General features: G+C 38.1%; 5 protein-coding genes across 5 annotated transcripts; 4 read left to right on the top strand and 1 right to left on the bottom strand. All coding sequences in view use genetic code 12, as the record gives it.

The window, feature by feature from the left end:
- Positions 1–8: 8 nt before the first annotated feature.
- KGF56_004728 (uncharacterized protein) lies at positions 9–1514 on the top strand (the record flags this gene model as incomplete). Its single annotated transcript, XM_049326196.1, has 1 exon — positions 9–1514. One exon carries the CDS (start codon positions 9–11, stop codon positions 1512–1514), a length of 1506 nt encoding a protein of 501 aa, XP_049178236.1.
- A 1819-nt stretch (positions 1515–3333) lies between these two features.
- Positions 3334–5766, top strand: KGF56_004727 (uncharacterized protein; the record flags this gene model as incomplete). Its single annotated transcript, XM_049326195.1, has 1 exon — positions 3334–5766. The coding sequence occupies one exon, from the start codon at positions 3334–3336 to the stop codon at positions 5764–5766; it is 2433 nt and encodes an 810-aa protein (XP_049178235.1).
- Positions 5767–6031: 265 nt separating this feature from the next.
- On the bottom strand, positions 6032–6817 carry KGF56_004726 (SNAP receptor; the record flags this gene model as incomplete). Its single annotated transcript, XM_049326194.1, has 1 exon — positions 6032–6817. One exon carries the CDS (start codon positions 6815–6817, stop codon positions 6032–6034), a length of 786 nt encoding a protein of 261 aa, XP_049178234.1.
- Positions 6818–10724: 3907 nt separating this feature from the next.
- Positions 10725–12191, top strand: WSC2 (Wsc2p; the record flags this gene model as incomplete). The annotated part of the gene is made up of 1 exon (XM_049326193.1): positions 10725–12191. The coding sequence occupies one exon, from the start codon at positions 10725–10727 to the stop codon at positions 12189–12191; it is 1467 nt and encodes a 488-aa protein (XP_049178233.1).
- Positions 12192–13861: 1670 nt separating this feature from the next.
- RPL23A (60S ribosomal protein uL14) lies at positions 13862–14738 on the top strand (the record flags this gene model as incomplete). The annotated part of the gene is made up of 2 exons (XM_049326192.1): positions 13862–13903; positions 14367–14738. The coding sequence occupies 2 exons, from the start codon at positions 13862–13864 to the stop codon at positions 14736–14738; spliced, it is 414 nt and encodes a 137-aa protein (XP_049178232.1).
- Positions 14739–14810: the final 72 nt, after the last annotated feature.

Genomic DNA, 14810 nt, shown 5'->3' with positions numbered 1-14810 from the left:
ACATAAATATGAGCTCTCTTGAAAGAGAGAAGGAGCCATTGCCAGGAAATATCTTGAAGCTCAATTTATTAGTAGAGGATGAAGCGACTCTGGAAACAATAGCAAGCTCAAACATCTGGTTACATGTTAGCAAGGCCGACTACGAGCCAAGTCTGGATCCTACGTTTATCAATATGTCATTGGTTGCAATCTGGTCACTTGGTTATTATCATATTAAAGTCACCCGAGAAGTTTTTAACACAATTTTCAAACAAGAATCAATTTCCAAGATTGAGCCTGGTGATGCATATGAGATCTTTACAAATTTGTTCCCGCTCGACCTTGATGGTTTGGTGGAGAGCAAAGAGAAAGACGGACGCCATCAAAATTTGTTTCTAAGTGCCAAAATTAAAGCAAGTAAAAGTGATTATAATGCAGAGGGGGTACCAGTTACAGACAGAATTGATAACGATTTAACTATATTGATCAAGAGCAATACCAAGTTTTCGCCCACTGTGGGGCTTTTCACAATGAAGGCAATTGATTTTGAAGATTACGAGTATTTAGAAGATGAGCGGGATTTGTTAAACTGGATGGCTTTGTATAGCGCGCAAAATGAAAAATTGCTAAATAGTCTTGTGAAATGCAAGGCGAGTCTAAATCAAGTTCAAGAGGCTAACTTGCTCTTGGAAGATGGTTTGCAAATAGCGAAAAGAGACAATCAAGATATAGTTTTTGATTTGGAATCGAAATTTTACCAAGTTTTGAATGCAAAGAAAGATGTTATTTATGAGTTGACAAAAGGTAGTCGACCTAGTGATGAATTGATTGGATTAAATCAAGGATTTGTTGGTGGTGTGAGGAAACTCCGAAATATCGATATGGGTGCATTACCAGTAAAGGAAGGTGAAGCTGAGAAAAGAGTGAAGAAGGAGAAACCAGTGGGAAGTAAAAGACGTAAAACGGGAAAGGTAAAAGTGGAGGAAATGGAGGAAATGGAGAAGGTGGAAGAAGAAAAGCAGAGTCAGAAAAGTGAAACTACACTTGAGGAGGAGAATAAACTCCCAAGGGTCAAGATAAAGAAAGAAACAGAGTCACCATTAAAATCATTGTCAGCAGAGGATAAGCCTTTTCCCAAGATTAAGGATGAGCCTTATTCCAAGATTAAGGATGAGCCTTTTCCCAAGATTAAGGATGAGCCTTTTCCCAAGATTAAGGATGAGCCTTTTCCCAAGATTAAGGATGAGCCTTTTCCCAAGATTAAGGATGAGCCTTATTCCAAAATCAAGGATGAATCTGCTTTTTCCAAGATCAAGGTCAAAAATGAGCCTGACGTTGTACCAAAAGAAAACAAGCAAGATTTGGAAAATAAAACTAAACTCATTTCTCACGCAGAACCAATCTTTAATAGAGAGGATTTGAAATTTTCTCAAAATGCAATAGCTGCGAATTCTTCAACTGATGAGGAACTAGAAGCTGAAAACGAGGTTAAAACCGAAGGAGAGACAACAGAGTATAGCTCAGATGATGATTGAATTGTAGGAGATACACTATCGACACTATCGACACTATCGAGCGGAGCGAGATAGTGGAGCAGCATTGACTACACTGGCTAGCACCTGTGCTCAGGGACAACCTCATCTAAGACTTACACTCCACTATCGAGCGAAGCGAGATAGTAGAGCATAGACTGTTACTGACACTGTCGAGCGAAGCGAGATAGTAGAGCATAGACTGTTACTGACACTGTCGAGCAAAGCGAGATAGTGGTGCAGCTTTTAACAGGAACACTATCGACGCTATCGAGCGACACTATCGACGCTATCGAGCGACACTATCGACGCTATCGCTCCGCTCGATAGTGGAACAGCTTTTAATAGGACCGCTACCGAAGCTATCGCTCTGCTCGATAGTAGAGCAGTACTAAACAGGACCACTGTCGACGCTATTGAGCAGTACTCAATAGCTGCGCGAAATAATCTCGCTCCGCTCGATAGTGGAGCAGTACTTGATAGGACCACTATCGACGCTATCGAGCGACACTATCGACGCTATCGCTCCGCTCGATAGTGGAGCAGCTTTTAACAGGAACACTATCGACGCTATCGAGCGACACTATCGACGCTATCTCGCTCTGATCGATAGTGGTAGTACTGACTAGTGACGCTATCGCTCCGCTCGATAGTGGTAGTACTGACTAGTGACACTATCTCGCTCCGCTCAATAGTGTCTACGCCGACACTCTGCTATAGTCGTATATAGTATCAACAGCCTGTTTTTAAAAAAAAGGTCTACGGATCAAATTACAGATCAAATTACAGATCAAACTATGAGATCATCTAGAGATCCAAATAAAGCTTTCATCAGATCGACTAATATTTTTTCTCTCTCTTTTTCTCTCTTTATTTTCTCTCTCACTTTCTCTCATTCTATTTTTCTTCCTCCTTCTTTTTATCCTCTTCCTCTTTCTTTCTACTTTAGTCTCTTTTATTCTCTTGCTCTCCCTTTCTCTTTCCTTGTATTGTACTATTAGTAACTCATTTACTCTTTTACCTTTTGGCTTTCATACTATCTTCTTATACCTTTTATATCTTCTCACACTTTTATATCTTCTCATACTTTTACACCTACACCTTCTGTCATTCTGGTGTCACTAGTCAATGTGCTCTACTCTCTCGCTCTGCTCGATAGTGTCGTAGTAAGCTAGTGAGTATGCTCCACTATCGAGCAAAGCGAGATAGTGGAGCTCGATAGTGTTGTAACAAGCTACTGAGTGTTGCTCCACTATCTCGCTCTGCTCGATAGTGTCGCTCGATAGTGTCGCTCGATAGTGGAATGGATTCGACCAAAATTTTTCAAGGAAAAAAATAAAAGTGAAAAAAAAAAAAAACTAAATCTTTGAATCTTTCTTTTCTTAGCTTATAGGGACGTTTTATATTTTACATTCAATTGTTAGGATACAAAAGTCTTTTTGGGTAAAAGGGTAAGGAAGAAGATTAATAAGAACTATAACTGCTTCAGTTCTTTCTTTTGGTTCTAGCGTGTGCGTGTGTGTGTGTAAGTGACGCCTTGTGTGCCGGTCTTATATTCCTTCATTTCAAGTTTTATTTTGCATATATTTTTCACCCTTTTTCTAGAGGTTTTTTTTTTTTATAATCTTTTTAGGGGATTTATCCCTTTTCATTTTGGTTTTATCAGTGGTATCCTTGTTTGTTTTTTTTTCAACTTTTTAGACTTCATTACTTAAATTCGTCTAGGGTTCCCGATTCTTGGTTCTTTGGTACCTTATTTTTTTGGTTTGTCTTTTTTGAAAGATTTTTTTGGTTTTTTTTTGTTTAATAAAGAAAAGAAAAGATGTCGTATTATGATCCTTACCAAGGAATGGGGCAGCAGTATATTGGACAACAATATTACCCCCAGTATTACTCGCAACAAAACTTTAACGAGCACGATGCTTTCCAATTTGGTGAAAAAACGGCAAATGGATCAAAGAGAAATTATTCCAGTTTTCCGGTAGAGAATGTTTCCCAAATGATTGATTTGGATTTTTATAATGGGAAGGAATTTGATAATGGTGGTGCTGGTGCTGGTGCTGGTGGTGTTGGTGGTGTTGGTGGTGTTGGTGGCAACGTGGGTCCCACTGGTGGAGTTGGTGGTGGCGAGGTTGGTGGAGCTTCTTTTTATTCCAATGACATCAATATTTATGGACAAGCCAATAATGGAATTGATGCTCCTGTAATTGGCACTACCATTGGTGGTGAGTTCTATACCGAAGATGGATCGTTTGCCAACGGTAATAATATGATGCAAAATGGACTCCTAAATTACGCAAATTCATCTATAGATTATGACAATGGAATGAACAGCTTGGGGTTTGCTCAACAACTGCTACTCCAGCAGCACCAACAACAACAACAGCAGCAGCAACAGCAACAACAACAACAACAACAACAACAACAACAGCAGCAGCAGCAGCAGCAGCACTTTCAACAACAACAACAGCAGCAACAGCAACAGCAGCAGCAGCAGCACTTTCAACAACAGCCCGATGTCTTTCCATCTACCAATACCGCCCACGAGGTAAATATTGGAACATCCGCTGCCGCGCCTTCTAGAACTGTGTACTTGGGCAATATTCCATCAGACATCCAGCCAAATGAATTATTGGATTACGTACGTTCAGGAATTTTAGAAAATGTCAAGATTTTACCTTCGAAGAATTGCGCATTCATTTCATTTGTTGATCACCAACTGGCTTTATTGTTCCATTCAGACTGCATTTTGAAAAAACTAAATATTAGAGGTCATGATATAAGAATCGGCTGGGGTAAGAATACTTCGATTTTACCTGCTGTTATGGAAGCTATTCAGCGCGATGGTGCCACAAGAAACGTTTACTTGCGTAATTTGAATAATCCAATTACAGGGGAGATAATCACTGAAGAAGAGTTGAGAGATGATTTGTCATGTTATGGTATAATAGATTCTGTAAAGATTATTCCTGAAAAGGGAATTGCATTTATTCATTTCCTTAGTATTTTAAGTGCTATTAGATGTGTTGCCAATCTACCACTTAAAGAAAAGTATTTGGATAAAAAATGCTTTTACGGAAAAGATAGGTGTGCATTTATCACCAAGACTCAACAACACAATGCAGCTCAATATTTAGGATTAGCACCAGGTATGGAGCATATTGTGACTGCAGCTGATCGTGAGTTCATATCAAGTGCCTTGGTTCAACAATCTGCTGCAGCTGCTCAAATAGCAACACAAGCAGGTGGTGCTAACAATTTGGGGAACCGGACTGTTTATTTGGGTAATTTACATCAAGATTCTTCAGTTGAAGAGATTTGCAATGTTGTTCGTGGTGGATTATTACAAAGTATTAGATTTCTTAAAGAGCGTCATGTTTGTTTTATTACATTCATTGACCCCATTACCGCGGCTCAATTCTATGCCATGTGTCAACTACATGGATTGACAATTCATAACCGTAGAATTAAAGTTGGTTGGGGTAAACATTCCGGTCCATTGAGTAATGCATTAAGTTTGGCTGTTTCTAATGGCGCTTCAAGAAACATATACATTGGTAATTTGAACAATGATTTTGAATTGTATAATCCGCAGAAACTAAGAGCCGATTTTTCCAAGTTTGGTGAAATTGAACAGATTAATTACTTGGAAGAAAAGAATTGTGCATTTATTAATTTTGTTAATATCGCCAATGCAATAAAGGCAATTGATGGAATCAAATCGTTTCCTGATTATAAGAACTTGAAAATCAATTTCGGTAAGGATAGATGTGGCAATTTACCTAGACAGTTTCAGCACCAAAATCAAAATCACAATCACAATCATAACCACAATCATAATCGTAGTCATAGCCAAAATCAAAATGAAAACTATAATCACAACCATGTACATAGTCAAAGTCAAAGTGAAAATCAGTGCCATGTACCTGGTCAAAGTCAAGAAGAAGCACAAAGTCAAAAACCAGATCATCTCCAAAGCCAAAATCTGGGACACGGTGAACAACATTCTTCTGTTGGAGGTGCATTGGGAATTTTAGATGATCAGTCACAACACGCCATGAGTCCTTTTTCTGAGGAAGACGATAGACATACTCCTTTATCTCGAAACCAACAAGAGCAAGAACAACAACAAGAGCAACAACAAGAGGAGAAAAAGCAAAAGCAAGAAGAAGAAGAAGAGCAGCAGCAGCAGCAGCAGGAAGAACAGTCATTGCCAGATTTAGAAAGGCTTGAAATTCAAACTAATGGCCATTAAAAAAAAAAACATATATATATATATATTTACAGCTTGAAGAATAGAAAAATGGGAAAGGGTGGAAGAGAAGCATTTCCACACTCGTATCCTCCTTTGGTACCTCCTTGCTACTTTTCATTTTTATCATGATGTTATGTCCTCGGTTTTTGCTTATTTAATTTTCCTTTTTTATTTTATTACTTAAACTAGCATCCTTCTATTCTCCAATGCTAAAATACACATCTTATTATCTTCTCCCGCTGTAGCTCCTCCTCTTCCTTCATTCTCACCTGATTCTAGGTACTATTGCAACAAATATGATCATAATTAAGAAAACACAAGCAATTATGACAACACATTTTAATAAGAACCACAAGGATATTTTATTACCAGTTTTATTCTCCAAATAGTCATTCAAATTGCGATCAATAACTTTGAATAAATTTGAGTTTTTGATCATGTTTTCACTAGTTTCGTTCAATATATGTAAATCGCTTCCCAAAATCTTTGAACTGAAAGTCATTGCACTTGTCTTGAGCAGGGAGGTGAGCTGTGATAGTTCATTGAGTATATCATCCTGGATAGATTCATGATAGGTGTTGAGTTTATCTAGGTCTTGTTCTTCTTTTTCATCTTTTTTTCTTGTTGAAAGTAATCTTTCTCTCAATTCAGATAAGTTTTCCTCTTCGATTACGGGTTGCTGCTGGGGTATACCCAAAGATTGATGATCCTCGAGTGGGTCAGCAATTGGCGTGTTTTTCAAATCGTACATTTTGATTAATTGATCAACAATGTATATTTTCTCATCTAGTTGGTCAATTAACACCAGTTCGAGTTTAGCTTTTATTCGATTATAAGACTTGTTTGTTTTGTAACTATTGTTCAATGTAGATAAAAGGTTTATTAAGGAGTTTTGGATCAACTGTAGTTTGTATTTGGCTATATACGGTGACATGGTGGTGGTGTCAATCGTGCCAGTCAAATGTAGTGTTTCAAGATTTGGCAATTTGAGCTGGTGAATCGCCGACTCATAGTTGTCTACTATCGAGTCTATAGCTAGTATAGAAACCATTGCTATCCTCTAAAGTTAACTCGTTTCCAACACCTAATAGCAAACTTTTGAGATGAGCAAAAAAAAGTAACAAACATTGTCATCATCGATTACATGGCCACTTTAACAAAGTGCAAAGTGCCATAATACTAGAGTAAATATGTATAAAGGGGAGTGGCTGACTCCAGGTTAATAGTACAAGAATAGAGAGTCATTCACCAAAGTACTTTACGGATAAATAAATCTGTTTTACAAAATGTTAGCCCCACTACTATCAAACGATGATCTAAGGTTATATGATCATGGTTAGCGAAAAGGGCTAATGCGCTGTTCTAAGAATTTTAAAAGGATAAAGTAAAAGGTATATATATAGTCACATCAATAGAGACATGAGTTGAAACCTCTACTTTGGAAAAGTACCTTTTTATATCCTCATTGACATAAGGAAGAAGAAAAGATGAGGAGAGGTGAAAAATTTGATACCAAATACGAGCAGCCCACTATCGAGCAGAGCGAGATAGTGGAGCCAGCACGCACTACAAAAAAAATTTCTGCCCCGATGGCGACGGAGAGCAGGGCGACACTATCGAGCAGGGCGACACTATCGAGCAGGGCGACACTATCGAGCAGGGCGAGATAGTGGAGCAACACTGACTATCTGCCCACTAGCTGCCCACTAGCTGCCCACTAGCTGCTTATTATCTCGCTCTACTCGATAGTGGAGCAACACTTGGCACCTTTACCAAGTATCGTTAAAACTACTCCACTATCGAGCAGAGCGAGATAGTGGGCTGCTCGATAGTGGGCTGCTCGATAGTGGAGCAACACTTGGCACCTTTACCAAGTATCGTTGAAACTACTCCACTATCGAGCAGAGCGAGATAGTGGGCTGCTCAATAGTGGGCTGCTCAATAGTGGGCTGCTCAATAGTGGGCTGCTCGATAGTGGGCTGCTCGATAGTGGGCTCACCTTAAAGCTCTTATTTTAGAGTTTGATTTAGAAAACTTTTATCAAATATAATTTAAAGTAGTATGAAAATAGAGTAATCAATGCTCCTGTGTCCCTTTTATTTGGTGTTGTTGCTCTACTTAAGACTGGTTCTTTAGTATATTGATAAATGAGACAATATTTTGGTTAAAAAACGATTACAATTGCAAAGTTTTTTCGCAGCCAAAAAATTCGAGTCCACTGCTCACTAGAGAGTAGCCCACTATCGAGCTGCCCACTATCGAGCAGAGAGAGATAGTGGAGTAGCTTTAATGATACTTGGGTATTCAGTAATTGTAATAGAATTATCTTAAATCAGCTAGTCAGTGTGCCCCACTATCGAGCAGATAGAGATAGTATTGTAACAAGCTACAAAGTGTCGGCGGCAGCTAGTCAGTGCCCCACTATCGAGCGAAGTGAGGTAGTGTCAGTGGCAGCTGGTATTGCTACACTAGTGTTGCTCCATTAGTGTTGGTAGTGTCGCTGGCAGCTAGTGCTGCTCCACTACCTCGCTTCGCTCGATAGTGTTGGTAGTGTCGCTGGAAGCTAGTGCTGCTCCACTACCTCGCTTCGCTCGATAGTGTTGGTAGTGTCGCTGGAAGCTAGTGCTGCTCCACTACCTCGCTTCGCTCGATAGTGTTGGTAGTGTCGCTGGAAGCTAGTGCTGCTCCACTACCTCGCTTCCCTCGATAGTGTTGGTACTGTCGCTGGAAGCTAGTGCTGCTCCACTATCTCGCTTCGCTCGATAGTGTTGATAGTGGTGAACTACGTTTTCCTTCATTCTAGTAAAATAGCACAGAATTGTAGAGCTTCATAGTGCCTAAAGCTAACTAATAGCCTTTAGTTTCTACAATTGTTTAGTATGTGGTCTAATACAAAAGCCATGAAGAAAACTAAACCCCATGAAAACTAAACCCCATGAAAAATAAACCATGAAAAATAAACCATGAAAAATAAACCATGAAAAATAACCATGAAAAATAACCATGAAAAATAACCATGAAAAAGAAACCCCATGAAATTAATCTCTATCAAGAATAAACCCCATCAAGAAAAAAAAGGCCACCCGAGAAATCCATTAATTTCAGCTCGATTTGTTTCTTTTTCTTACCTCCGGTCCAGTGGTGGAAGGAAGAGACAAGTTTGAAAGGTATGAGAGGCTTTGGCTATGGCGTTATAAATTTTTTTCTTTTTTCTTGGTTTACGCGATTCTATTGGGTATATAAGTCATATTCCTCTCTAGTGTAAATAAACATAAAACTTTCAAACTGAAGTTTCAAGTTTTTTATTTTATAGATGAAATAAGAAACATATTCACGACTTTGAAACTACAGGTAGAAAAGAGAGTAGGTGATTCTATTTGATCTTCCTGCGACATGTGGGTCCGTTGCATAAAACTTTCAAGCTGAGGTTTCAAGTTTTTTATTTTATAGATGAAATTAGAAGCATATTCACGAATTTGAAACTACAGGTAGAAAAGAGAGTAGGTGATTCTTTTGATCTTCCCGCGCCGTGTGGGTCCATAGCGGTATGATTCTTTTGATCTTCCCGCGCCGTGTGGGTCAGTAGCGGTATATTTCTTCTGATCTTCCCCGCGCCGTGTGGTCCGTTGCAGCACCTTGTACGTTGTTGTTGCTACAATTTGCTGTAGATTGTTATTTGCTTGCTTTTTATGCATCTATATAGAAATAAGTAAAAGAAAAGAGAAAACAACAACAACAACAAGCAGTTGTTAATTGCCGACGTAGTAGATAGATGTTTATTAGTGGGTTTTTCCTAGATGTTTATTAGTGGGTTTTTCCTAGATGTTTATTAGTAATATTTCTCTGTTTAGTAATTTTACTCGAAAAGAAAGCTAAATGAGAAGGATGAATAACGGATTTGTTGGTAGTAATATGAGCCTTGAAAGCACATTAGCTTATACTCACGACTAAGCGCATATTGAAATTTAAGTCTATTTATTTTATTTATTTTATTTTATTTTCTATTTTTTTATTTTCTTTTGTTTTGCTTCTATTTTAAGCTTTTTGAAGAACAAAGACAATAAATGATGTGTCTATCAAATAATGACCGATATGACGTTGCTCAATATGGTTCCACTATCTCGATTGGCTCAATAGTGTAATGATATTCCAAAAGTGTCTCTATACTCTAGAAGTTGTCACCTAGTGCCACCATCACCCTCTCCATCTCCACCACCCACCCACCAATTATCCTTTTTAATAGTGCCGCTTTTGAGCTCTTTCTCGATGCCCGATCTATGATGTGCTACTATTTCAATCTTTTACCTGCAGGACTATTATTATTTCTTATGTTTGAAATTTCTTTTTCCGTTTCTTTACTTGAACTAATAATTTTTAGTTCCAAAGGCAATTGGAAATTTCATGATCAAGTCACACAGAAAAGAAGGGGTGGGGGGAGGTAGGGGGGGCGAAGAGGGCCTGCTGCTGCTCCTGCTGCTGCTGCTGCTGCTAAGGGGAAAATAGAGAAAAAAAAAAAAAACTAACGTGAGACAGTCAGAGAGAAAGAAGCAAGACAAATTACAAAACATTCATCTGGTGATACTTTGTAGATTTTCACCAAATTCCATTCTATATATATTTTTTTTTTTTTCACATCATTCATAAATAACCATTATCAAAGTCGAGAAAAAGGGGACGATTTATCACTGAATAACTCCCAATTATTAACCACTTATCTTAGGTACTTCCTACTTCAATTCCCCTCGTTTGCTGGTAAACTTTGCCCTAGTTTTTCACCCCCCAAAACTAGTTAGTTTTTTTATTTTTCTTTCCCCCCCCCCATTTCATTCCTTTCACTAGTTTCAACTTACACTCTTTTTCAACTTAGACTCTTTTCAGCAAAGAGACATTTTAATGCCAATCAAACCCAAGTGCTAAAGCCAAAAGTATTCAAGCAAAAGAGAACTAAAGAGAGGAAAATGATATTTACTCATTCAACGTTGATATTCTCCTCGTCAGTTGTATTATTTCTCCCATTGGTTTATGGTGATACTTGGTCACAATTGGGATGTTTTAAAATTCCAGATCAATCGTCATTAGATTCAAAAGGATCATTTATGTACCAGAGTTCTGACCATTGCGAAAAAGAATGCCAAGGTAAACGAATACTTGCATTGTTTAATGGTGGTGAGTGTTTTTGCGGAGATACCGATCCTGCAAACAAAGTAAGCGATTCAAACTGTAATAAGGTTTGTTTTGGGTATGGAAAGGAAAATTGTGGAGGAAACGGCTTTTATACTGTTTTCGTTAACTCAGATGTTACCAATAAGGAAAATGACCAAGATAATAAAGGCTCTTCTTCTTCTTCTTCAAGCCTGAAACAACAGCAAACTAGCACAATATTGAAAACAACTACTGAGCTGGCGAATACCGATGATTCTCAAGATTCCACATCCTCAAAATCTGCTTCATCTTCTAATATCACTCCAATCACAACTACTGTAGCATCTTCCATTAAACCAACAACTGTTGTTTCAACTGTTATAAACTCGGCAAATAATGAACCGCAATCTGTGATATATACAACAATCATTGCAACTCCCTCATCACCATTCTCCTCCTCCTCATCATCATCATTGTCAACTAGTACAGCTGGCAACTTAGGTGCTCAATCATCATTATCATCATCGTCGTCGTCGTCGTCACTAGCAGATGTCAACGCAGATAAAACTCACCGAAAAGGAACATCGGGAGGAGTAATTGCAGGAGCCGTTGTCGGTTCTGTAGCAGGAGTTGCAGTTATTGTACTTTTAATACTTGGATTTTGCTGGTACCGTAAGAGAAAACAAGAAGATTATGAAGACGACGATCAATTTACACTTTCAGGACCCGAAAAAGGTGATTTGACACACCCATCCGCCATAAGCAATGGACCTCTGGACCCAAATCCATTCTTACTTGCTGGTGGCTACCATTTCGACACTTCACAACAAGAGCAGCAGCAGCAGCAACAGCAGCAACAACAACCATCCAGAGCACAATCTCAACAGCAAGGAACACCACGACAGCAACAACAATCACGTACAGAATCAAGAAAAGGAAGCGGGAGCGCTCTAGGACTAGGACTATATGGTCGTGACCACAGGTATAGTTCAAGTGGGGGAACAAGTAATGGGAACTCGTCTGGGTCACATAAAAACGAAGATGGAGAGTTTTCATATTATGATACAAACGCCAATGCATATAGTTATCCACTTGCAAATACACACAACAATGGACAAAGTCTACATCCATATGGATCATTTTTGGCAAGTGAAGAGAATAACAATTATGGCGGTGGTGGACAAAAACCACAACCTGAGTTTGGAAGGAGGAAGTTGAGCAATGGATCATTGCCCGATATGATTGCCAGAGAACCGGGTTCTTTGAAAGTTGTTAATAACTAATTGCATCATATATATATATATATATATATACTCAAATACATTTCAGCATCGACAAATTAAAGGTCAAAATCAATCAAATTACATTTTTTTTTTCTTAGTCCAGAAGAGATTGGTAGAAGATTTGATCACTTGATTTCCTCTCAAGTATTGCCCTCTAAACCTTACACATGTAATCCTTCTTCATTTGAAACCTATAGGGAGAGGATGGGGAGAAGTTTTTTGATAGAAACAGTTGATTTTTGGCCATTGATCTGAACAATAGTGTTGCAGCCCACACAAAAAAGCAAGCGCTTTTGTAAGACCAAAGAAAGAAAATTGTAAACACAAAATTTATTAACAATAATTAAACAACAAAGCGCGCGCGCGTCAACAATCAAAGTCGCGCTTCGGTGTATTAAGTTTAGAAGAAAAGTGGACGTCAGCAGGGTGTAAAAGGGCAGTAGGTAGAAAAGACTCAGAATCCAAATTGATCAAGAACAAAAGTTCAATCGTAACCGATTGAATTGATAGAGCCAAGCATATTGTAAAGATGACCCCTTATTTTGAAAGTATATCGTTTCAGAAAATACCGAAATAATAATAAGAATAATAAAAATAATAAAAATAATAAAAATAATAAAAATAAAAAAAAATAATAATGTAATCAAACCCGTGTGTAAAAGTATAGTATCAGAAACCATGTATTATTGAACTAGGCAATTCTTTTGAAGGATGGGTCAACTGCAAGTGTCATGGTTTTTCTAGAAGGATACATTATCCAACCCGGTTAAATGGCTCCGCCTTATCCGGTATTTATGTTTATTTCTTGTCATCTTGATTAACAGCAGTCAATGCAACTACATCTAAGCGAGTATGCTATTAGTAAAAAAAACAACTATTTTAGTTTTCAACTTTTATGTCTAGTCATAGTTTATCGGCGAATCAGTTTAGTAAAAAGAAAGAAAGAAACACAATAAACATATAGTAGTGATATTAACGGCAAAAAGTGGTTTTAATTCTAGCATGATTAAGAGGTAGAGGAATAAGATAGAAGGAAATCAGCCTACATTCGTTTAAGCGATTTTCAAAAAACAATATACGAGTATCGATTCAATTGGGAATAGTAGGTATCATAACCAGAACACCAGTTTATACCAGCTAGTTACAACTATTGATCACTTATTCACACCTTCTAGCTCCATCTTTTCCAGTCTGTCCTTTTCTCGCCTCTGCTGTCTGTCTTCTTTCGTCTTATCGACACTATCACTATCGAGCAGAGCGACACTAGCTGCCACTGCCACTCCCCCAAAAATTCTATTTACTTTCAAAATCTACTAAAGCAGTAATAAATTCCGTTATACCAATCTAACAAAAATTATATAAATGTCGTCGCAGTCACATACGATCACGTGACCATACAAGTAGACAAACCCTACTCAACAGACAAACTCATTTTTTTTCTTTCTTTTCTTCCATATTTTCCCATACATTACTGATCCATCAACTGGTAGCACAGTTTTTTTTTTTGTTTTTTTTCAGTTTGTGTTAGCACCTATCGCTTCTCGCACTAATAGTGGTAAATTGAAAATTTTCAATTAGCTATTATACCTATTGGAAAAGAGAGCCCTTTGTTGACAGACAAATAGTATTTTCACAAGAACAACAACAACAACAACAACAACTCATTAAAGATGTCAGGTTCAGGAGCTTCAGGAAACAAATTCCGTATGTCAGTATGTGAAAACGCTTCTTCTTTTTTTTTGTCCCTTTGATCAGCATGGCAAGTGGGAGAGAAGGTACTTAGTGTGTGAGTGAGAGTGAATATATATTATTTTGAAGTTTTGACTCTCATGTGCTAGAGGGGAGAGTTGTCTTCAATGAGCTTGGAGAATGGAATTGTAGCATTGCAACGATGAACTCATTGACAACTTATTACAGGACTTATCAACACCGTAATGCATGAACTTATTGTCAACTCCTTTCATGGACCTATTGATAACATATCGCATCGCATCGCATTAGACATGAAAGGAATGGAATCAAGTCAGAGAAGTAAAATTCACGGGTTGTCACTCCCAACACACACACACACACATACACATACACATACACTTTCTCTCTCTTCCTTCTATGCTAGTTCAATCCCAAAGTCCAACATTTTTTTTCTTTTTTTACTAACTAAATCCTTTATTACAGTTAGCCCTCCCGGTAGGTGCCATCATGAACTGTGCCGACAACTCCGGTGCTAGAAATTTGTACGTCCTTGCAGTTAAAGGAGTAGGAGCAAGATTAAACAGATTACCAGCTGCCTCAGCAGGTGATATGGTTATGGCAACAGTCAAAAAGGGTAAACCAGAATTACGTAAGAAAGTTATGCCAGCTATCGTTATTAGACAATCTAAGCCTTGGAGAAGAAGAGACGGTGTTTATTTGTATTTCGAAGATAATGCTGGTGTTATTGTTAATCCAAAGGGAGAAATGAAAGGATCCGCCATTACTGGACCTGTTGCTAAAGAGTGTGCTGATTTATGGCCTCGTATTGCTTCAAACTCTGGTGTTGTTGTTTAGAGATGAAACAGTTTTGTTTATTTCGTATAATAATAAAATATTGAATTTGATTTATTTATTGGAAAGGGAGAG

The sequence above is a fragment of the Candida oxycetoniae genome (assembly GCF_023343755.2).
Source record: "Candida oxycetoniae strain CBS 10844 chromosome Unknown scaffold49, whole genome shotgun sequence".
In the NCBI taxonomy this organism is placed as follows: Eukaryota; Fungi; Ascomycota; class Pichiomycetes; order Serinales; family Debaryomycetaceae; genus Lodderomyces; species Lodderomyces oxycetoniae.
This window is presented reverse-complemented; position numbering and strand designations above follow the sequence as displayed.